The sequence below is a fragment of the Aphelocoma coerulescens genome, chromosome 4 (assembly GCF_041296385.1).
Source record: "Aphelocoma coerulescens isolate FSJ_1873_10779 chromosome 4, UR_Acoe_1.0, whole genome shotgun sequence".
NCBI classification, from domain to species: domain Eukaryota; kingdom Metazoa; phylum Chordata; class Aves; order Passeriformes; family Corvidae; genus Aphelocoma; species Aphelocoma coerulescens.
In genome coordinates this window covers 34,311,235-34,335,879 of record NC_091017.1, presented here as the reverse complement: position 1 = coordinate 34,335,879, position 24,645 = coordinate 34,311,235, and the positions used below count along the sequence as shown (strand labels likewise).

Genomic DNA, 24,645 nt, shown 5'->3' with positions numbered 1-24,645 from the left:
TTTTGCAGTACAATTATCCTGAAAAACTTTGAAATTCATTTATTTCAGGCTATGCAGTCTTTATTTCTTATCTTGAATATTGAACTTGCATTTAAGATAATGTCCTAAGTGTATCTAATATAACTTTTTAAAAATGCAGCTGTGCTATAAATACTGTATTTTTCATTAAAATGCCTGTAATTTATAATACACTGAGGAAGCTTAGTGACCTATGATTTCCATATTCATGAGTAGATGGACTTAAATAGCTGCAGTTGATGGTTGGTATTAATTATTCTATTTTGAGAACGTAGCATTGAGGATATCTCTCTGTTCTGTTGAATTCAGATATATGTGTAATAGTTAAACAATTTTTTTTTCTTCAGCTGTCAAAATTCAGTGTTTTTTTCACAGGCTGCAGAAATAGTCTCTTATATTAATATTGCCTTTAACAGTGTGCCTTTTCTTCCTCACAGATTTCTTTAGAGGAGAAAAAAAATATGGAAATATATTTGTATGTTTGCTTCCATGCTCATCTTACTGGAATGTCTGATAACTTGACCCTGCTCATTGAAGGGGGCTTGGACTGGGCAACCTTTGAAAGGTCTCTTCCCATTCAAACCATTCTATGATTTTAATATAAGAATATAATTGTGGGTTTTTTCAAGACAGTGCCTGTAATTTTTATAGCAGAGGTAGGTCTGTGTGACCAGTTTGGAATTTCACTGGTATGTGATTTCTGTCTTCAAAATTTATACTTGAGTACAGAAATCCAAACTTTGAAGAGGAAAGCAGTCTATATTGCGATGTATAACAGCAGAAAATTGTATTTGGTTATACTTCATAATTTCATTTTTCCTCTCAGTCACGTTTTGAAGCTGTATAAATGTAAATAACACATAATATCAAGATTAGTCCTTAATAAAGGTTATGAGAGAGCTGGACAATTGGACAATAGCAGTAAAATTCTGAAAAGTTTCTAATTTTCTAAGATATTCAGTCTGGTACAGAAGATCATTTTGAAAATCTGAAAGAAAACATGTTTGCATGCAAAAAGCTTGATGCCTTAATTTTTTACCTCAAGTTAAAGGAAAATAGCTGAAACTATAGGGTATTTACTTTTTAAATTGCTCTGTCATTTATCTTCATTTAGGGACCTTGTGTTTTCAGAAGTTCAATAATGGGGAGAAAGGTTCAGTTTTTGATTGCCTTGTTTGTGACAGGCAAGGCTTGATCTTTTTACTGGAAGTCAGCACTTTGTAGATCCCATTGATTTATCTTCTAGAAGTTTGCCCATCTGAGACCTAAATACTAAAGCACCTAAATTCAGTATCAGCTTTTTAAATTTTTCAGTGCACCTGAACTTGGGTTAACCAACTCTCTACCTTTAAAGCAGAATTGTAATAGGATTTTTATTTCCTGACATTCTGCTGCTGATTTTGATGGATTAGAGATGTTAGGTATGGGGTTCAAAGTAGAGACTGTGATCAGGGGAGAAATATGTACAGAAAAGAGAGGAGAAGAATGAAGGGTCACTTATGGCAAAGGAGGGTAGAGAGATGAAAAGGAAAGAAAATAACACAGTTAATTAGAAATGAGGAGGAAAAGAAAGTATTTTCCAGGTGGTGTGCAGTTTATCTTACAGCAAAACTATCAGTTTCCTCCACCTGTTCCTGGCTACTCCATTACATGGCTTTAGAGCTTGTCACTCATGTCTTTTATGCATTGTGTAGAAAATGTAAGGAGTGAACTTAAATTGCACACAAGAGCCTGTGGGAGAGGCAGGTGGAAAACAGCTTCTGTTAAACTGGTGTTAAATAAACATCCTGTGAGAGCTTGCAGGAGTACTCTCCCTGATTAAGCAAAGATGAAAAGAAGCATCCTTGTGTCTTCTATATGGAATGTTAGGTCTGGAGTTTTTCAGCTGCCACATCATCACTGCAAAAGGTTCAGTACACCAGCAGCAGGTGTGTTAGTGACTCTGTTACTGCCTTTCTGCATAGAGAGATACTTTGTCTCTTGCTTTTTAGTAATCCACCCTGCCTATCCAATTTTCTTTGTCTTTTACACTGGAGCAATTGAAATCTAGATATAAACACTTGGCACTCACAGGCAAAGCTTCTGTAGAACTTAAGGCTTTTGAAATAATTGTAGATATCTCTCCACTTTGACAGTATTACAATTTTAAGACAACATATCCTTTAGGCTTACCAAAAAAAGCCTTTATGTCAGAGATTCTGTATCTCTGACATAAAGTTCAGTTTGGAACAAAAATTTGACAGCATGGTTCACTGACAAAAACTTTGGAGGCTGTGATTAAAATCTTGACGGAGTTTTAAGGATTTTACAGCACTGAAATGAAGAAATACAGCGACGCAAAATAGCATCATTTCTACTTAAGACAAAGAGTTTCCCCTGCCAAAGGCAGGATAATTATTTTTCTTTTTTTAAGACTTGATAAAGAGGTGTTCTAATTGCTTTAGATATTCACACAAATTTGATCCTCCTGAAGTAAAGAAAATGTTAATTGTTGTTATTTTGACTTGATGGTAGTTTATGTCCCCTTTTTCTTCCACGAGGGACACAACTCTCAGGACTCTGATAGAGAAGTCATTGTAATTGTGACTTTTTGTTGCATCAGAGAGTACAGCGGTAGTTAAAAATACTTGAACATTTGAGATAAGAGATTTTAAAATGAACAGCTGTGGCTTTCTGTTGCTTGTTAAAATGGTTTGACAAATGTAATGTTCTGTCAGCAATAGACTTCATATTTTGGAAGATCTGTGTTTTGCTTGCTTCTGAGTAGATGAAGTATATCCACATCGTTAGAAATAGGACTTTTTCTTCCTTCTCAGTTGGGATGATACTTACTTTCAGTTGTCAGAGAAAGAATTGGGCCATAAGTACTTAATATCATAAGTTATTAAGTAAATATCATACTTGACATGTGAAGGTATACACTGCTCCTTCAGGAAAAGAAGGTTCTGTCTCCATCATAAAATTTGGTCTACCCTCTGAGAGATTAGATTTCCCCTATATACTTAGAGTTGATCAGTTTCAAAAGACTTTGCAGTCTTTACATAACTCTGTAGCATAAATATAAATTGGCTGAAGAGTGGGGTTTGGAGTTTTTTTCATGTCTGTTTAGCAATAATGAAGCTTGAAAGAAACAGTTTAACACAAATTCTTGTGAGTTTGGTTTCATGCTGCTCCAACCATCTTTTTTCAGATACTTTTTATTCTTGACCTCACTTCTTCCCTGGCCCTCTTCCCTTAAAAATACTTCTGACTTCTGTTCTAAAGTATCTAAAAGCCATGGAGACACAGAGCATCTTCTGACAGTGATCAGAGCACATCCTTCCATTGCCTGCTCTTTTAGCTCCCATGCAGGGATTTCCTTACCATGGATATTAAGGTACTGGGGGAAAGGGCTTGCCCTGAAGTGGGGGTGTTGGCAGTGGGCTCACTGCCATCTCCATTTCTCCATATTGGCATGGGGTTTCTTGGCAGTCCCAGTAATTTGTAGGCTGATGCTAGTCCTTTAGAGTCCTGGTCCCAAGGCAAGTATCCTGGCTGCTGGCTGCCTGTGCAGCAGCATGAGCCCTGGAAGCATGCCATGCCTTATTTTCTTCAGAAGCACACCAGGAGGATGTGGGATGGACCTCCTCCTTTGTGGAAGAAAACACAGATAGATCATGCACAAGATCATCTTAATTTTCCACGTAGATGAGCCTTTATGGGAATGTCACTGCCACCCAACAGAGGTAACATTACAACACAGAAGAAAAAAACAAAACCAGGACAAAGCAAAAATCAATATGGATATGTGGAAGCAAATGCTGATAGTATTTTTTTTCCAAAAATAAGTCTGAATCTGTGGTCATACTGAGGAAACACTCAAAAATAGTTTTGTGGGTAATTGTTATGCGGCAGAGCAAGTCTAAAGGAGTCATATCCAGTCTGAATCATTGGAGGGTTTCATGAAGGCCAGGTTTAAAAATAATTGACTTGAAGAATTAGATTGCAGAAATGTGCAACATAGCTGTTTTTGGGTTGGCTTGGTTTTCTTTGTATCATAGCCACTGTGACTGCAAAATTCAGTTTGCACTAGCTCAGCATAGTCTGTCATCTGTATGCATGAACATCTGATCTGTGTCAGCAGTTTCTGTAAGTGACTGCTACAAGCACAGCATGCTCAGTGTGACTTTGAAGAGCTCAGGATTCTTCCTCCATCTGTGTCTTAATGTACTGCATAAAGCACATGTAGACTATCCATGCCTGTGCTGCCTTGTGCCTCTGAACATGCCAGTGTCTCACCATTCACTGTTCTCTGCCACAGCTGGACCTGCTTTCTTTTAAAAATCCTTGTACTTCCTATGGCTGTAAAATTATCTTGGAAGTACGAACCCCTCCAAACTCAGGGAGGGAGTCCACAGGGGGTACAAGGTAGTGCCTCTGAGAAGTAAATTGCCATTGGTTTCACTCAGATGCCTGTGGGGTTGGTCTACACTTCAGCACCCACAGAACTGTCTTTTTTGCGGACTGTCACAAAATCCAGTGCTTTGTCATAGCAAATCAGTATTTTTCTGTAGCATAGTCTGATAAGCCAGCTTGCAGTTGCTCCTTTCTTCTCCAGTTTCACTCCAGAGCAAGGCTAAATGTGGTGCTGTGACTGCCTGTGTGGTATTTTAGTGGCTTTTGTTGGGCATGTGTCAGTAAATTGAGGATAGGTCTTGCAGGCAGCAGCCTGACAGGTCAGCTTTTGGCTGTCCTGCACTGCTTTTGGTCTGTGTCCCTGGTTGAAAAAACCTCATATTCACCGTTATGATGGTCGTGCTTTTGCATCTGAAAGACTCAGAGAGAGAAGTTATTCCTGCTTTCCTGGAGCACCACAGTCACCTGAGGGGCATGTCTTTCTGGGGCATAAAGCCCTGAGTTTTACCTGTGAAAGGAGTAAGTGGGGTTTTGGTGATGTCAGCAGATGCATGTGAGGTTAGACTAGCAATATTTTTGACATGTGTGGTGCTCATTAGCATTAACAAAACTGGCTTTGTGTTCAAGCCTCACCATTGTAGAGAAGCTGGATTTCTTTATGAACTCAATCAGCCCATTGGTGTTGTGCTGAACACGTAGCTTGCTTATGTGCAATCTTTTGGGGTATTGCACATACTGTAAGTTGCTTTCAATGCACATTTTCATTGATCAATACTGTTGCAGCATGTTCCATTTCCAAATGATGGACTGAAGCCAGTTGTGCACCATCCTATTTTTAAAATTGATCTTGTTTTTTGAGGTTTCTTTCTTATTTATCCAACAGGGTGGTCTGAGTGCCCAAGCTTTTGTTCGCATCGAGATAGAAGATATTAATGACAATCAACCTGTTTTTGAACAAGACATCTATGTGACAAGCATCAGCATTCACACACAGCTGGGGACAGAAATCATCAATGTTGTTGCCACAGACAGAGATTCGGGAATATTTGGCGTTGTCACATATGAACTGGTCCCAGGAGAATTTTCTTCTTTTTTCACAGTGGATACATCCACAGGTACTGTATGAGTCCATGATTCAGAAAGGTGATAATTATGCAAGATGCGTCTTTTCCTGATATATATCAGGAATATATATTATATATATTTTTTTATATTTGGAGTCATGTCACACAGGTGAAACTTAGATTCTGATGGGAAGTAATTCTAGAGGAAGATGAAGGATTTAGGTTTAACATGAAACCTTTACATTCACTGGAATAAGCAGAAGAACAGAAAACATCGTTACATGCCAGTAGAATGAAGAACAAGCAGCATGATACTTACCCACTATTTTCAGCCCTAAATCTATTAATCATTATAAGAAATAATAAAAACATTACTTTTTACAAAAATATCTGTATTTCTGAAAATGCTTAGGGTTTACTCTCAAAGAGCCATAACAGATCCTTCAAGATGCTCATCCTTTCATTTCTTCTCTGTGTCTGTTCTAATCTTCCTCTGTACTGTGCTAGGATAAGTCCCTGTTCTGCTCTGTCTTACAAGACAGGTTTTCCCTCCCTGTTTGACTCAATGTTTAACTTTTTAAGTGTCTTTTTCTGCCTTTTTCTTTCTGATGTGAGACCTCATCCTTCTGGCTTCTGGAGAGAGGTTCAATGAAGGAGTGATGACAAGAGCAGAAAAACAATTATGGCAAAAGCAAATCTATGTGAATTTTTTTCAAAGACAGGTTGAATCTCACAGACTGAATTACTCTTCCCATTGCTAGGGAAGAGCAAAAAGCAAGAAAAGCAGCCTCTGTAGTTAGCTTTCTAACCTTAAAATAGTTGCCAGCATCAGCTGAAGAGAACATGAGCATTGCATCTACAAATGTCCATGGTGCCTTTCAGTGAGTGGTTGACTAAACTGAAATTGCCATTTTTCTTGAGGGCCAGCCCTTGTATATGAAGGTATCCTGATCAACAGATGGTCATGGCACAGATTATTTTATATGTTTTAAGATCTTTTTGGACTATGGTACACGTGTGTATATATTAGCTCTTTGGCATACAAAATCTTGCAAGGTTCTATTCTTTCAAAATGGTGTTTGTTTTTACACAGTTCCCAAAATATTCCGAAGAACAGAAGAAACTAATCTTCTTAGGAAGTCAGTCTGCTTGTCTATTTCAGAATTTATTTAACTGTGGGCTTTTAACTGCCTGTCAAATCAGGTTCTCAGGGGCATAACTGATGTCAAAAATACATAAGTCAGTCAATAATTAGGGAGCTGTATCTCCACAGGCATTTAAGTGGTCATTTTAAAACGGTCCCATCAGGCTTGTTGAAGAGAGCCCCTGTGGATCGTGTTAGCAGCACTGGCTTTGCAGCAGCCCTCTGCTGAAAGAAAGCCTTTTGAAAGGCATCTTCCTTGGATTGTGACCTTTTGGCCTCTCTTCCCAGTTTGGCACTTTGTATAGGAAAAATGTCATGCTTAATGATGAAGACTCTATAAGCTTGTAAGTTACTATTACCTCGTGGATCTATCATGGTATTTTATCAAAGGCAGACCAAATTCAGGGTGAAGTTGCTTGAGGTCATTATTGCTGACATTTCATGATGAGAAAAGCTCTTAGGTCAGACAGTATTCCCAGCATTATAGTGCTTGGAATCTGATTGCACTTAATCAGATCTCCTGGGTAATTCACAAGGTCAGACTGTGTCTAATTTTAACTTATTAATATTAATGCTATGGGTTGGGTTTTTTTCTGAATACACTTTTTCCTTTTATATTCTTCCACATCTACTTACAATAGGGCTTAGGCTCAGTCACTGGTGAGGAAAATTATTTTTAAACTATTTGAAAAAACAAACATTTTAAACAAAAAGACCCCCATTGAAATTGATGATTTATCACACAGAGGTTTTGCAATCTTAGATCTCCAAAACCTGTTCAGTATTCAGCTACAGATGAAACAAGTGGCTCACTGTTAGGGCACAGAGATTTTGAGCTCTTCCTCCTTACCTCTTGTTGTAACAGAGACATTTTCCAGTGTTCATTGTGCTAAAGCTGTCTTCATATGCTCTGATATATGGCCTAATTTAGCTGTGCCTCTCTGAAGGTTATGTGAGAGACTTCATCTAGTTATCTGGGCTGCATTTTGTGAACAGAGGGCAATGGACAAGTATGTGAAGGAATAGGCATTCTCCAGGAGATGGATGCTCGAACCAGAAAGCCAAATGAGATTATATTATAGTTTGGTCTCTGTTTTTCTGATCTTGTGGATGGGCAGTCTGTTACTGAAGTGTTCTGCAGTTTTTCCAATTTACAGTATAGCATATTCTGTTTTATCTGCTCCTCTCATTATTAGAGGACCTAAACAGAGGGGCAATGATGGTATTGGAGTATTTTGTGGATTTGTCTTCCTGATAAGTTGGTTTTTTTTAAAAATATTTTTTTTTTCTCACTGATTGAGCATTTAAAAAGGAGAAATGGAATTCAGTGCATTAGTAATTTTGACCTACTATGTTATTATAGCCCTTAATACTATATGTGAACAGAGATATTTTCAGTATTATGTGATTTAAAATAATTAGTAGCTAACAGTTTGTCACATTACACTATGATACATTAAAATCATATGCAAGATGATGCTGTTCTCCATGACACATGTAATCTCTGTTTTATGGCATCTATATGGCATCTGGATTTGCAAATTTATCTCACTGTAATTTTCTTCAGAGGTATTTCTTGAGTGCTGCGCTTAGAACACTCACCAAAAATTCAAAAGTGAATTTTTGGAAGAGACATGGATAAAACAGTAAAATAACCATTGAAACCCAAATTCTTCACTGCTATGGCTTGCTTCTGGCTCTTGCTTTGTTAAAGCTCTTAGTTTTTCAGTGAGCTGTGTTCACAATATCTTACCAGCTGGTTAAATCCTGACTTCATATAGAGTACAACAATACTGCTTTTGACACATAGATATTATGAAGTTGAGGCACATCCAGGCTCTTTGAAGGGGGTCCACCTTTTGTTTCAAGCAGTAGGACATGTGGATGTTATAAATAGATAAGTCCAGTGGGAGTGGGAAGGAACATCCTTTCATTGACCAGATAGACATTCCAGTGATTTTTTTTTTTTTTTAATCTAAACAAGATTTTATTAGTTACATTCGTTTGTTATTTTGGCTTTTAGACACTGCATTTATTGTTTGTGATATGCTGTTGTACTCATAAATAACATTTATTGTGTTTCCATTTGTAAAAAAGTTGAAGTGTTTTTCATTTGATTGATGATAGGCTTTCCACAAGAAAAACCACTTTAAGAACTGTGTAACTAGAAAAATGTATGGATAGGAAACTGTAAACCAGCTCCTCTGCTGGTTCGTGACTCCTGCTATCATTTGTTTCTAGTGTTGGTGTAAACAACATCTTGGCTTCATTATGTTGCCTTTTGTAGATATCTGATCCATGCATGATCTCTGAACACTACTTCTGAATTGATTAGAACAGGGCAAGTTGAAGAGCTCTTCTGGCTAAGGAACTGTTTGTGCTATGTTTGTTTATTTTCCCATTGTTACCTAACAGGCTATCTGAAAGACAGTGTATTTATAGTTATGGCTGAGCTGGTAATTAAACATGTAAGTCACAGGATGCAATCATAAGTGTGGCAGAAAACCTATGCAGTGCTTAACTTTAAGACTTTAGGATTAACAACTGAATTTGTAAACTTTCATTACGTTACCAGCATGAATACTTTCCTTCACCCAAAGGTGTGTAATTAATTTTCCGTTGATGATAGTGATGCCCTCTTTGAGAGATGGATAAAAAGATGGTTATCATCTTACTATAGCTCTGGTTCAGCAAAGTTGCTTCAAACCAACAAAATTAATAATAGTCCTTGAAAATTATTCTGGATCAGTGTGACTTCATGTGTCAGTCTTCAGGTAAATTGTCAATTTATAGAACAAATCCCCTAGCTAGTCAATGTGTGACTTCCATGAAGACTAGGAAAAAGGCAGCAGCCAGTGGTTTATCTTCATGTGAAGGTATTTGGTATTTTAACTTAGTATGAAAATGATGTAGAGAAAGTATCATTTGCTCAGTGTATGTTACAGCAGTATAAGCATTTAATTTAGCTTCCATTTCTTTCAAGTCTATAAGATATTTAGGTTTGTGTTTCCTACCTAAATTAGATGCCTAAAACAAAGTCTATGACCTTCCTTTTGTACATTTTATTGAGAATGTTTCTGTGAACATGGTGGATAGACCTTGGCTGGATGCCAGGTGCCCACCAGTCACACTACTACTCCCCTTCTCATTTGGGTGGGGGAAGGAAATGATGACAGAAGGCTTGTGGGTCAAGAAAAGGGCAGGGAGAAATCTCTCAGCAATTACTGTCATGGGCAAAAGAGACGCAATTTGAGGAAATGACTTTAAATTATTGCCAATCAAATCAGAGGAGGGTAATGAGAAATAAAAACTATATCATAAAAGACATCCCCCCCACCTCTCCCTTTTCCTTTTTAACTTCACTCCCAGTTTTCTCTCTCTCTGGTCCCGGCAGAGCAGGAAGATGGGGAATGGGAACTGTGCAGTTCATCACAGGTTGCTTCTGCTGCTCCTTTCTCCTCACACACTTCCTCTGTTTCAGCATAGCTCTTTTCAACAGGGTCCAGTCCTTCAGGAACAGAATGATCCTGAGGGATTTCCTGGGGGTTTCCTATGGGGTCACAAGTCCTGCCAGCAAACCCGCACCAGTATGGGCTTCCCATGGGGCCGCAGCCTTCTTTGGGCATCTGTCTGCTCCAGCGTGGGGTCTTCCATGGGCTGGGGGTGGATCTCTGCTCCACTGCAGACCTCCATGGGCTGCAGGGGGGCAGCTGCCTCACCATGGTCAGCACCACAGAAGCCACTCCTGTAGCCCCAACACTGCCAAACCCTTGCCACATAAACACATTGAGATATTTGGAGATCTCTCCATTGGCTTGAAGATACTTGGATCAACCTTTCATTATAATACCTTCTGTTACTTATTTACTCCAAAAAATACATGTCGAGCAGAACAGAAAAGCCTTGTTGCAAGAGCTGGTCAGTAGTTGAACATTAAAAAAAAAATTTCAGCACAGAAGTACAGCTCCTGCAAAATGAACATTCTTTTGAATAAATTTTGGCTTGCTAAAATCCCCCTCCCTTTAAGATGCACTCTGATTTCTTTTTAACAGATGAGCAAAGGGCGTCATGTGACTAAAATGTCCTGTGAAAGATGTAGAGCAGTCCAGGGGCTTGGTCTTTGCAGAGGAATAAAAGGAGGAATACACCTAAAGGTCATGCAAATTTAAAAATGTAAGAAGTAACTTAACCAAAAGCCAGTTTTAAGTCCAGCATATTATCACTTTTGCCTGGTAATGGATACAAGAAAAAGGAGTTAAGTGCAGAGCTTGTACAGAACAGTCCCTCACTGGTATATGTTTCTTGTTTTGGCAGTGTGTATTTTAGTGCTGTACTACTCTCATTACTGTGCTATGGAACCATATGTAAATGCAATTTAATGTCAAACTGACTTACAGTAAACTTTGATTTGGTTCAGAATAGATTAATTCCAGTTAAGGATGCTGACAAATTTTGTTTTATTAAAAAATGGAACTGTTTTTTAACAGATGTATCTTAGGAAATTTCAATTGAGTGAAAAAGTTTTGCTTTATTTTTACTGCAATACAGGTTGAAAAGTAATGTTGAAAGACCAACATTTCTTTTTATGGGGGGAAAAAAAATTGAAACTTTGCTTAACTCCATGTATTATACAGTGTTTAATATATAGCAGATTGTAATAGGCATCAAAGTAAAATGTGATGCACTCTTTCTAAAGAAAACAAGGCCATATTTATGATGATTGATGATGTTTTCGTATAGTATTGGAGGAAAAAATAGTTTATTTTTAAACTACTTTTGGCATTTTCCTACAGCATGTAGTACATTTGCTAAACATATGAAGAGCTTGACATAAATAACATTTAAAATTGAGTGTTTTATTTTGGAACATTTTGAGGCCACTTCTGTTTTTAAACTGCAGTTTCTTCAATTACTGTCTTTCTGATCTGTCATATGATATTGATAACGTATTCAGAATGCTGCAAATCAGAGGAATACATCTGAGATGTGGGTTTAGCACAGCAAGTTTTCACCTTCAAAGAATTTTGAGTTAAATCAAAAAGGAAAAATTAATTATCTCAGCTGAGTAATTTGTGGCCATTTACCTTCACTGAGATCTCATCTAATGAGAAATTTACCATACAGAGTACAGAAAATAGTATATTGTCCTAGAAGCACACAAATTTGCTGTAGTAATTGTAAGGGTGCAGATTTTGGCCCGAAAGAAAGTTGTGTAGCAGAACAACATGAGAAAATATCCATACTGCTAGCTCTTAATGTATGCATCTCTTTTTTCTTTTATGTATAAAATCCAATAGAATCAACCATCTACAAAGAGAAGTATTCCTACGAGCTATGTGCCAAAAACTCAACCATGCAATAGTGGGGTCACTCATGTGTACATGAGATTATTGAGAATGAAAGAACGCAAAGTATTAACAAAAATACTCTGGTCCACTCTCCTTTCTCCTAGTTAAGTCAAGGTCAGGTCTCAGAAACAGAGGAATCCATCAGAAGAGACAAAGAGCGAACTTCCTTGGCATTGCATGGATGATGTGGGCTGATTAAAAAAAAAAAAGGTGAAAAGGAAAATGTTATGCCCAGACCTCCCATTTTAGAGGAGGGGAATAGTGTGATATTTATACAGTAAAATTCAGACAAGCAGCCCTGTTCTTTGCTAGACACTGTATGGGTCTCAGAGTACAGGGTGTATGTACTGTACTTTGTGTTCTCAGTTAACCTGAAAAAAGTAAGAAAATCACAGCTCACACCAAGGGAGCAGACAGCCCTAGTACAATGTTTCAGTGTAGCAGGGGAGTGTGTGTAGTAGAAAATCAGTTCATGTAAATGAAGGGGAGCATCTGGAATGTTTTGTAATGCTCTTAATATAAGAATGGCAAATATATCTTCTTTGGTGCATAGCAGGCTTCATTCTGTATCTGCCCTGATACGTCTTTTTGTTCAGTACTTCCAAAGAAATATCATCCCTGGTTATCATGGCAGTCGAGTTTTGTTACCAGGTTGTGCACTGAGCTTTTTTGGATCTAGAGGCTGTCAGTTTGATTGAAAAGCTCCTTGATTTAAAAGATGTTTTTGGAAAACTTTGATAAGTTAAGCAAGCAAAGGTGATCTGTTGAGAAGGTGTGGTAGGGCTGAGGTGTACAGATTGTGAGGGGAAGTCCCTGCCTTTGTCTTTGAAAATACAGCAATTCAGCAGGCCAGAGTCCTGCCTGCTTACTGGTGTAAGCTTTGGTTTCTGGGTGGACTCATGTTTGTGTAGGAGTGTTCACATTTTTTGCAACCAGACAGCAAACACACTCTAAGTTACTATTAGGTCAGATTAACAGAAATAAACCAAGGTGAAACAAAGGAAGTCTTCTTGTAACAGCAAATTATATTTTTTCAGTTATCTGTTTTACTGAAAAAGTACCATTTTGTTGGGGCTTTTGTGGTTTGTTTGCTTGTTTGTGGTGTTTTTAGGCAGTAATTATAGGGAAAGCTGCATCAAAGTAATGCTTTTTTTCCTGTACTAAATTTAGTTTTTATGTCCTATGGTGAGTCATTATACATTTGTTGTATTAACATTAGAATTCTACTAAGCAAACCCCCCTCCCCGCCCCCCCCCCCCCCCCCCCCCAAATCCTGTCCTTTGAGACTTTTCTTTGATGGACTCTTACTGTTGCATAGTTCTTCCTTAGGGATTTGTCATCCTTCATGATGGCAAACAAACTTCTTAATAAAATAGTACTTATAAGTAGAAGCATTGCTCTAAAAAATTGCCTTCTTTAGACCCTCAGCTTCTCAAAATCACTGGGAAAATGCATTGCAAGTTTTGTTTGTCTGCAACTTTTCATGGATTTTGTGAGCATTTTTTAGGACTGTCCAGCACCTGAGGACTTTTTACAGAAGGTGCTATATGATTAAGTTTTTACCTACAAAATAAACAACCATCACACTAACTTTGTTTGTAGCAAACTTTGAACCATGCATTGACAGCACCCCTTAAATATTAATATTGCATATAATAATATTACCTGTAATTTAAGTTGCTGTAGAAATTTTAGATAGAGAATTTAAAATTTTGGTAGTGTTCAGAAAGCAGTTAGGCCAAGCACTTGATTCAAAAAGCCAGTAGTGTAAATATAAATACCACCTTGTATTTTTAAGTCTAGTTCTCTAGCTCACATCTTCGAGTTGCAGGCTTGTGGTTTTTTCATGGTTAGATGACACATGGGAAGGCTGAAAGAGATGAGCTTTACATGTTCTTTTACCTGCCCTGAGCATCAGGAGGCACCTGACCTTCTAAACTGGCAAACTGCAGTCTTCAGGGATGCAAAAATTTGCATCCCAAACTGCAAGATTCTAAAAAGCACTTGGGTAAGAGAAAATTGAGCCTAGATGATACAAAACCATTCTAGTACTAAACTCATGCACTCTCTTGCTCAGCGTTAGAGGCTGATGCTCAGGTGGATATTCTGTTTGTGAATAATGGAGCTGCTGTAATTAGAAATTCCTATTTTGTGTGCTGATGAATACTTCTTAGCTCATTAAAAGCCTCTGTAACGTGTTGTATTTGAAATGGTAGTGTCATGCTTCTGGGGCAGCTGCAGTGTTACAACTGCTCACATTAGCTTACAGGTATTGGTTTGTTATGTGCAGACTCCCAGCGTGGTCAGGGTCTGATGAAGTGCTCTGGAAGAGACTTTCATGTGCTAAGCAAATTCTTGTGATTAAACACAGTGTGTTTATATAGTATTGGTTGTAGACACTAAGCCATTTTATACCTATTTCTAAGAGGAAAGCTATGAATTTAGCACAAGAATTTGCTACGGAGGGGCCAGTGTTGAAAGCATCTCTAGTGCAGGAGTATGAGACTTCCATAAAGTACAAATGTAGCTACAAGATTGATATGAGTTCCATCAGTTATTTACCACAAAAACATCCAAACATGGAATATTTTCAAACTTGAAGAAGTCCTCTTTACTGAAATGAAAACCAGCATTTGTGCCATCAAAAACTAAGGTTTTTAAAGACTTTTCATATGAGCTGAAGCTGTGCGTATTACAGCAGGTAGACTGTAAATAACAATGTCATTCCTTATTAATTCCTTCCTTCCTTCCCCTGGCAGTTATTAAACCAGCTATTCAAACAGTGTATTTGGCAGTGTTGCTATGGTTACCATCAAGAATGCAGCTTCACTATAAAAGGTGCATTTTAAGTACAGGTAAAATGCTAAAGCTGGAACCTGTATGCGGTGCTAAGACTTGAGCATAGGCAATGAGTTGGATAAACTTCAACAGAAGTGTCAAGTAGAAACACTACCATTCTTCCTTAAAACAATGCAAATTTAATGTTAATGCAAAATGTCCACCTCCTAACTGCAACCAGCTTCTGGAGGGTCAACCTGTCTATGCTCATCTTGAAGTTTTTTCTGACATAAAAAGCAAAGCTGTCCATGCATCCCTGGGAAGCTGCTGTGCTAGTGTGGGTGCTCTGGGTACATCAGTGGGTCAGCTCTGACCTGCACAGTAGTGAGCAGCAGGTCCAGTGGCCAGCTTGAAGGTGAACTGGGGTGATGAACCATATGGACCTTTTGGCCATCTGCTTGTTGTCTGAGCTGTGTCAGATCATGCCAGCTGGCATTTGCTGAAGGAATACTGCCATCACTTAACATTTCTTAGGGTGTTTGGTTTCAAGGGCTTAGGTAACACCATTGATAACTGTTGATTTTATTCCTCTTGTCATGTTCTAAAATTGCTTTTTTTATTTCATGAACAATGATATAATATTAGAAGCCATTTAAGTACGCCTACCTCTGCAATCCAGACTTTGTTACTGAAGTTAGTGCATCCTGATTTTTATCTTTGCAACACTTGACTTGTGGAAAACATTTTGTTTACCTACGAATAGCTATAAATGTAGGGCTGATTTTGGTGTTGCTTATGGGAGAACCCTGTGCAAAAACAGATTTTCAAAGTGTTCATCTGGAGATCTGTATGGAAATCCTATTGAGTTAACAAGCATGATTTTTTTACCATACAAAAAGTTCTTTTGGTGGGTGAACCTACTTTGGTGCTGTATGCTCTTGCAAGATTGGGACTGAATACAGGATCATGAATAAAATTAAAATTGTATTTTAAAAGAATCATTATATGTGGATTCCTGTCTTCTTCCTTTAACTGCTGCGAAACAGCAGTTAACCCATTTGTGGAATAGGGTGCACCTCCACAAAAATAAGAACAGCAAAATCCCATGAGAAATGTCATCATTGCCAGAGGATGGTGGGTGTCACAGAGTCCTGTCCTCTGTTAGTGCATTTGCACTTTCTGGGCAAATAGGCACAAAGTGAAGAGCAAGGCTTCTCAGATGTTTGTGCCCTGCCATGTACAGTGAGCGAGGAAATCCAAAGCAGATGAAAGAGTTGGCAGTCATGACTTTGCCCTTCAATAGTTCTCCCTGTGCATTCAGTCCTCCAAGCTATTGTAACAATTTCTGCCAGCCCATAAGCACATATTGCTCTGCAGCAAAACCCCTGTAAATTCCAGCATGGCTGTGCTGAGCTAACCTGCCTTGGAGCCACAGCCTGCAGTGGCAGTTGCTAACATGCATCCAGCATTGCAGGATCTGCCCGAAATCTGTATCCAGATCGTATCCAGGCAGCAGGCACTCTGGATGTTATGCTTTTGATTTATAAGGGTTGGAATCTGCAATCATTAAGTTAGGCCGTGCAGACCTAGTCAAGAAAATGAGGTTGCCAAGGTGTGAATAAGGCTGGATGTTAATGCTTCATCTGGTGTGTAATTATAGGATTGTTCACCTGTGAAGCAGAATTGATTCCAGCTCTCTCTCATGCAGAATAAGGAATTAACCAGAGGTAAAGCACTTCAAAGCATTGCAGTGATATAAATATTAATTTGAAAAATGGGAATTAAATGTTTTTAAAGGCAGCAGATAAGACTACTCATTTATATGGCGAGTCAAGCTGTAAGAAAGGCAGCACTTTTCTTAAAGTGGACCCACACTTGTGTCTGTGTGATCTCCTGCTGGGAGCTTTGGTAAAAACATTCCTTGCAGAGGAGCTGTCTTGTTATTCCCTTTTCATTTTCAGTGCTATAGAAACCAGTTTTCATAATGGAAGAATATTTTCTGTACCACAGCAACCTGATTATCTTAAGTTCTCTGAAGCCATGAATAACAGGCTGCAAATGACTGTGGTGATAACAATAATAAGCCCCAATCTTAATTATGGAACGGGGAGGAAAGGAAAACCATGATTCATCTTTGGCCTGTTACTTAGTGAGACATGCCTCTGTTGAGTTTCACACACTGAACCTGTGCCTTTGACAGTTCCTGCTCCTTGCAATTTCCTCTGTGTTTTTGCCGTTGCAGTGCAGCGCTCGGGCATCTCCTGCACTCTGCTGCAGCAGATGAAATGTGCCCAGCCAGCCTGCTCTGAGGTGTGCTGGTAGCTGCTTTTGGCCCAAGTAGTCCTGACTGTCCATTTTAGTCACAGTCTGCTGTTTTACCTAATCATATAGAAAGTGAAATCCCAGATGCTGCTTTCTTCTCCCGCTTCTGTCCCGTCATGTGGTGCCATAATAGAGCCTAATGAGGCATGTTCACCAACATATGGCAGAGCCATCTCAAATGTCTGTGTAGATCATATATCAGATGAAAAGCTAATGCCCAGTCCTACAAATGCTGACGGAAACAGAATGTATACAGTTAAAAGTCAAAATGGGTTATTAAATTTTTGCATACTACAGTTTTTGAGGATGCAGGGAGCCATATGGAAATCACATACTTTTTACTTGGAATCTGCCATTGTTCTTACAGTGTCCCTGGTCCTGCAAAAGAGAGCTGAGTTGGCAAGATGTACTTGCCTATTGCCCTTTTTCCCTATGACACAGAGAAAGAATGAAGAAAGAAAATAAAATCTTTTATTAATTTTCTTTTTGCTTTCTGTAGCTGAACTGCATGGAGTGTGCTGCAATGTGTCTAGGTCAGCAGAGAAGGAGCTTTGGTTCTGGAATATTTCTGTTCCACCAGGTCTTCAGAGCTCCTGGAGTGGAGCACTGTTTGCTCCATCCTTTGCTAAAGGATGTTCTGAAGGCTTTAGTTACTGCTCTAAGATTTTCAGTTTGATGCTTTTCTGTAGAAGTTTTTCAATTCTCCACATACCTCTTGAAGTATCTGACATGAGAAAAAGATATTTTTATCATTGTCAATAGAAAAATATCCGATTGGTCAAGTTAACATACAGTCAATTTGATTGATTTAAATTAATTTGACAGAAATGATGTTAAAAATCCATGTGTATATGTTTATCCTCTGGGCAAAAAAGGTTAAACCCCTTTTTCTGTCAAGCTGCACTTGCTCAGATTACCTCAGAAAATGCCACAAAAGTTTATGTCCTTGAAGGACTACTTTGTTGAGCTGCTTAAGTAACCATAAAACTCAACCATCAGAAGAAAAAACCAAAAAATTAAGAAGCCAAAATAAGGTTGTTTCTTAGAACGGCATCAATTGTTAGCATAGGAGCTGGGTCAGTAGTGAACCCTAAATCTGTTTGTATCACAGTTGTGCTCTTAGTGTGGTTTATCACACTGGAATAAGTGTCCCTTTTTTGTTAGTGGAAAGCATTTTTCCTTGATCCTGAAGACCCTTTTAATGTATTTTAAGCATGTCAAGACACAGTTTATAATAGTGTCCTGGCAGTATATTTGGAAAGTATACTGCATGAACATTTGAATATTTATAAGGATTTTATGCATTTTCCATGTTTCTGCTTAAAAATGGATTATAGAAAGTTAGTGTTGTGGCTTCACCCTAAATTTTGAGAAGATATATTCATTGAATCATGCATTGATTCTCCTAAGACACTTTGAGCTAACTCTAGTTTTACCTTGTCTAGCCACTAAATGTCTGACTTGAATGGCAAACATCATCCCTAATAAACTTGAGAGCCAGGAAATTAAAAAGGTAGCTCAAAGTTTAAAGGTTTGCTTTTACTGAACTGCCAGATGTTCTGTGTCTTCACCAGCCTCTACAAAAAGCTGGGTGATTTCTTAAAAATATCTGTAGGTATGTGAAAGGTTGTCCCTATCAGTTGAATCACTTGAGTTTACTGCAACTTTGCTACTTAATACACTGTGATTTTAGCATTTAGTGCATATTTAGTTAAATGTACTCATTGCTAAGAAAAATTTTCCTGCATTTGGTCACCCTTCATCTTCACTTTCATGTTGAAAAACTTCACAAATAGTTTATCTTGAGGAATGTACATCCAAAGTGCTGTATATTTGGGACTGAACACTGTATTTTCTTTTCAAAGAATTAATTCATACAGTTTATATGAAATGCAGTTGTTAGCAGCTTACAAATTCAATGGACCTTAGAATCCACTATTAAAGGGTATTTTGACAGAAACTTGTGATCAGACAGCAGGTGATTGCTTCCCAGATACTTTCCACAGAGGCCCCCTACTCCTATGATTTATATTTTGGGGCTTTGATTCCATTTGTGTGTATGTTTTATTTCAGGAGTTACTTAAGCAGAATGTCTCCACAGCCTGTTTGAAATAACTTTAACTTTACCATTTGTAGAGATAAACTAATCTTTTGTTACAATACTTTTTTTCCCACCCCCAATGCACTTCCAAATTGCTAGAGACTAGTAATCCCAGTAAAATTTAACATTGTTAAAGATGTAGCTGAATCTGTTTTTCTAAAATCAGAATGACAGACACTGTTTTGAAACAGAATTTGCTGTGTTTCAGTGGCTTTGTGAATGGTAAAGACCATATAATTTGAAAAGAACTTGGCTCTCAAAAACTGAATTGGGAGTGCTGATTTTTGTCCACATTGTCTGACCTCCTCTTAGAGTAGCAATACATGTTGAAGCTATTCTGACAGCCTGCTGAATTTTATCGTACATCTCTCTTAAGTGTTATTTTATTTCTGTGTACTTTCAGGAATTATTTACCTGACCTCAGCTCTTGGCCAGCTGGCACATTCTGCACTCTTCCTGACTGTTTCTGCACGGGATGGGGGTGGCCTTCCCTCTGCCAGCAATGCAGCTGTCACAGTAAACATCCTTCAGACTGTTTTGGTCCCTGCCATATTTGAGAGATCCCGGTATACCTTTTCTGTTCCAGAAGATGCACCTGAAGACAGCGTGATTGGCACCGTAAAGGCCAGAGAGCCTCCAAGTAAATTGCATTCTCAGTCAGAGATTATGTTGTAATTTTGTTGTGGCCATTAACTGGAGATAGCTGTAGATGATTTTTGTTTTTTCCTCTAAACTTCAATGTTATTTATTCAGTCTGTCAAGCATTAAATAGAATTTACTGTTGGTACTTACAGCAACTGGTGTAATGGCTGGTGTATCAGGATGCTCTTTAGAACAGCTGGAGATTCATGGTACTCTCCTTGGTGGTCTATAGAGATTGGCAGTGGCCTCCATTTTCTCCCTGGTGGATTTCTATAGTTGTAAATGGGGAGATAGGAAGCATGTTGAGAAAGTTTAAGTAAGTGTGACAGGCTGGCCCATGTTTAAGCATTATCCATGCAAGGCAAATCTCAGAGCAATACTTATAATCAGAGAGTATTCAGAAGTTTCAGAGGATCTGCGAGAAGTGCTCCTGGCCACCCATCAAAAAAACCAAACCAACCAACCAGACAAAACCCCACATTGTCTCAAATTAAATGGAGAAGTCTAGATGAATGTTTGTGGGACCTTTTGAAAATATATTTAATCCATCTGGTTTTGTTATCATTTGTAAAGGGAAATGGCTTAGCTCCTGACAGTCCTTGGTCATAAAAGGCCCTGCTGGGAGCTGTACCTATTCTGTTCATATGCAGAGCAGTGGGATCTGAGAGTCCACATACCAGCCTGATGATAGATGTGTAAATGTAAAGTGGTAGATGCCATGGTTTCATTCAAGCTTGATTAGTCAGGTCCTCCCATTCCCTTCTTTTGAGAAGGACTGTCCTCAGGGTGGAGACAGCACCTGCAGGGTGGCCTTGGTAGTAAGCCTGAATCTTTAGACAGCTTGTGCTTTAGTTAGCATCTAATGTATAAATGTTGCTACAATGGTCACCCATGAACAGGAAGTTTATTAAAATACCTTTTTTTCAGAGAACTGCCACCTGTTTCGTTCCTTGCTATAGTGAATGCCTGTGTGTAGTGAAATTGCTCCCACAAGACTAATTTACAGGAGTGTTTTTTCTATATTTTAGATCAGGGAAAAACAAGAGGCTATTATATGATTTTCTCTATAGAGGTTTATAATACCAGTGTGATGAAAATCAAACAGTGCAGAAGTGGACAAACTGTATACATTCATATTTTACTGAAGGGATCCAGGGACGGGAAGAAGGAAGCGTAAAAAGCCCAAGAATGTCAAACATCTGTGTAGCTTACATTTATTCCATTGAATTGAACAGCATGCATTCTCCCCAGATGTTCTTGCCAATGTTTATGTTATCGCTTCCATATTTTATTTTTTTTTACATTTTTTGTTGTTTTTTTCCATTTCTAGATTCGTTAGAAGTGGTTTCTTACCGAATCTGCTCTGGTGATCCACATGGAAAGTTCTCCATCGACCCCCAGTTTGGCATTATTCGCACCAAGAAACAGCTTGACCACGAAGCTCAGTCTGTGGTGGTGCTCACTGTTCAGTCACAGCTGGGTAACTCCCCCGTCTACAGCAGCACTCAAGTCAACATATCTGTGACAGACATTAATGACAACCCTCCAGTATTTCTTACCAAATCTGATAAGGTAACCATCTCACATACCCAGCCTCCTGGCACTGCTGTCTACATTGCTCATGCAGAAGACAAAGACAGTGGCCTAAATGGGGCAATCAAATACAGTATTGCAAGCAAGCAGTCAAATGCATTTAGCATTGATCCAAGTCTCGGAGTGGTAAACCTTACCAGGACAGTGTTTGCAGAAAAGCAGCAGGAATATACTCTACACATAGCAGCCGAGGACTGTGGAAGTCCTCCTCTGACTTCTTTGCTGGTCTTGACAGTGTTTATTGAAGAGCAGAAGATGGGCCCTACTTTGGTTTTTCAAAGCTTGGTGTATCAAGTAGAAATCAGTGAAGCTACCTCTCCAGGTGCCCAGATCCTTCAGGTTCAAGCCCACTCGCTTGATCCACACAGTGTTACCTCCAGTCTGACATATTCCTTAGAGCCTAGCACTGATTCTGTTGCATTTGGAATCAGCTCTGATACTGGCTGGATTTATCTTCGGAAACATTTGAACTACGAGTGTGCACAGATGCTAAGTTTTAGAGCATTGGTTAGTGCCTCTGAGGATGAAAACCTTAGGCAAAATGCAAGCACATCTATAATAGTCAATGTCCTGGATGAAAATGATCATTCTCCCATGTTTATGCGTGAGAGCTACTTCTTTGAAGTTGAGGAAAATCCAATTCCCAGTGGTGTGGTTGGCACTATTGCAGCTGTTGACAAAGACTCCGGAAGAAATGGACAGCTTTCCTATTTCCTCTTGTCTGATGGAAAGTATTTCAAGATGAATTCCAACACAGGTAGCATTGTATGATTTGTAATCTGCCTAATATTGCTTTTGGAAAGCAGCCTTCCCTAAGGGTATGGAAGTAAAGTATAAAGCTTTCAGGAACTGCTGTGAATCTTTTGGGTTGATATATGAATATTTTAAGTCAGAGCTTCACAATTTGGGGAATGAAATAAACCCAATACATTTCCATGAAGAATGAACTAGCGCTTAGGATTTTATTTTTTCATGACTTTGTTCAGGTCAATTGGTCATAAGTTTCGGTGTTTGACGGCAACAAATTAAAAGGAGAAGTTTTAAGTTATAGCTTCAATAGTTCATATGGGGAATTCCTTTGCCTGTGATCAAGTAGAGTTGAAAAGTACAGATCAGCCATAACTATAAAGGTACTTATGAAGTTAGACAAAGTGATTTAAAATACTTGTGAATACTTCTGTAGCTGACATCAAAACTGAGTTCATGTTGTACATGGCATACCAGAGGTCAAATTGACTGAGAGAAATTTTTCACAGCACAGGGTGTACTCTGCAGTGAATCCCAAATGCCTTGAGTAATCAGGGTTATGTCTACAGAATATAACACCACAGGCCAGAGCATGGAGAGCCTGAAGGAAGGGAATCCTTCAAGGGGCACAGGCACCGTAAATAATCCAGTTTAGCAAAGTGATACATAGCAAACAAAGATCTGCTGTTTAAAATTCCTATTTCCAGATGTCTGTCTAGTCCCCATGGAGAGTAAACAGGCTTTCCCAGAATTTCTCTGTATGAATCTCAAAATACAAGCAGGTTCCTTTCGACTACACTTCTGGAAGTTTACAGGCAAGCAGAATACTAGGAGTCAACCAAGAAGATCTTAAAAAAACATGCGGTTATCTGTGTGATGGGCTTTGGTCAGCCACAAATCTCTGGCTACATTGGGTATTGCTAAGCAGATAGGGAGAAGATTGGTCAGATTTATTTGCTGCGTTTACTAGAATATATGGGAGACATAAGGGTTTCTGATTAATGTGCATAATTAATAAAGCCACTTGTCAGCAGTTAAACCCCTGTGCTCATGTATTATGTGTCCTGAAGGGTGGTAAAGACCAGATGGATTTCTTTGGAAGGTCAGCACTTTGGTTCATACTGTTTTATCTTTGCTCTGGGGCACCCAGTGTACAGTAAAAGATGTAATACGGTACTAAAGTACATGTGCAAAACTGTGATTGACAGAATATTTCTACGGAATGGGGCTTGTAAAGCTGATATTTTAATGTCGGTGGTCAGGTGTTAGAGGGCACGTACCACTATTTCACATTAAATTAAACGCATAATTGCACGCAGCAAGATGAGTGCTAGCACACAGTAAACGCCTAACTCCATTTCTCCCCCCTTTTCCTTGGCCGTCAGGTGAAATCATAAACTGGGCGGCGCTGGACCGCGAGGAGCGGGCGCACCACGAGCTGCGGGTGCTGGCGACGGACGCGGGCTGGCCCCGGCGCAGCGCCACGGCCGCCGTGCGCGTCTCCGTGCGCGACCGCAACGACCACGCGCCGCGCTTCCCGCAGGGGGCGCTGCGCCGCCAGGTGCGCGGGGGGGAGCGGGCTCCGCGCAGCGCGCAGCGCCGCCCCGCGGCCGCGGCCGGAACTGCAGGTCCCGCCGATCCCACCGGAGCGGGGCGCTCCCGCCGCCCCGGGCGCTGCCAGCGGGAAAGGATAACGCGAGCGCGGTTGTGTTTGTGCACGCAGTGGGATCTCTTTTGGTCTCCGACCTCCGAGTCTGCCATCCTAAAGATGTGTGAGGTAGCGCTCTATGCAGACCGCGACAGAGGGTTGCTAGAACTCTGTTATTTAACCATCTCCTGAAATGCTCGTTGCACTCACTGTAAATATTACTGAAATGGAAAGTAGAGCCGCAGCTAAACGCTTGTGTTATGGCGAGGGATTTGTTTTAAGCCTGACTTTATCCATATATCCATGCAATTGCGTAGTGGCAAATAATCTGTAAACTGCTTGGTGACAGGTTTTGGAAGGGCAGCCATCAGGGACACTTGTTACTACCGTCTTTGCAAAAGACTTTGATTCTGGAAACAACGGCATCATATTATATTCAATAGAACCAGGTAAGAATTTAAAGTGTTATTAATACGAAAGTAGACATTAAAATAACTGGAATTTCATAAAAGCCATATATTATACAAGGTTTTATGTTTATTTTGTGTCTGGTAGAATAAAAGTGCCTTTGTAAATAGGAATCAGAACCATCATGTGTCTTATGAAGTATCTAAGGAGGTGCAAGCTTTGCTCTCTGCCTCATCTTTCAAGGGATTTAGTTGCTTCTGTGGCTGGCCAAAAAGTGTTCAAACAGCACTCAGAAAAGATTAGGACCATGGTCTTGTTCTGCGCAGTTTAGTATTTCAGTCAGTTGTTTAACATCTTAAAGGAAAAATTATTTCTCTTTTCCCATAACCAATTGAAAATTTTCCTGCTAAAATAACAGTTTGTGACAGTCTGAGACA

General features: G+C 39.2%; 1 protein-coding gene across 1 annotated transcript in view; it reads left to right on the top strand.

Moving 5' to 3' along the window:
• DCHS2 (dachsous cadherin-related 2) overlaps positions 1–24,645 on the top strand; it is a 105,724-nt gene that overhangs the window by 44,366 nt on the left and 36,713 nt on the right. The window contains exons 3-7 of the mRNA XM_069014868.1: positions 5,297–5,528; positions 19,574–19,810; positions 21,143–22,162; positions 23,538–23,713; positions 24,150–24,249. Coding sequence (XP_068870969.1) covers positions 5,297–5,528; positions 19,574–19,810; positions 21,143–22,162; positions 23,538–23,713; positions 24,150–24,249 — 1,765 coding nt within the window. The remainder of the gene's footprint in view (positions 1–5,296; positions 5,529–19,573; positions 19,811–21,142; positions 22,163–23,537; positions 23,714–24,149; positions 24,250–24,645) is intronic.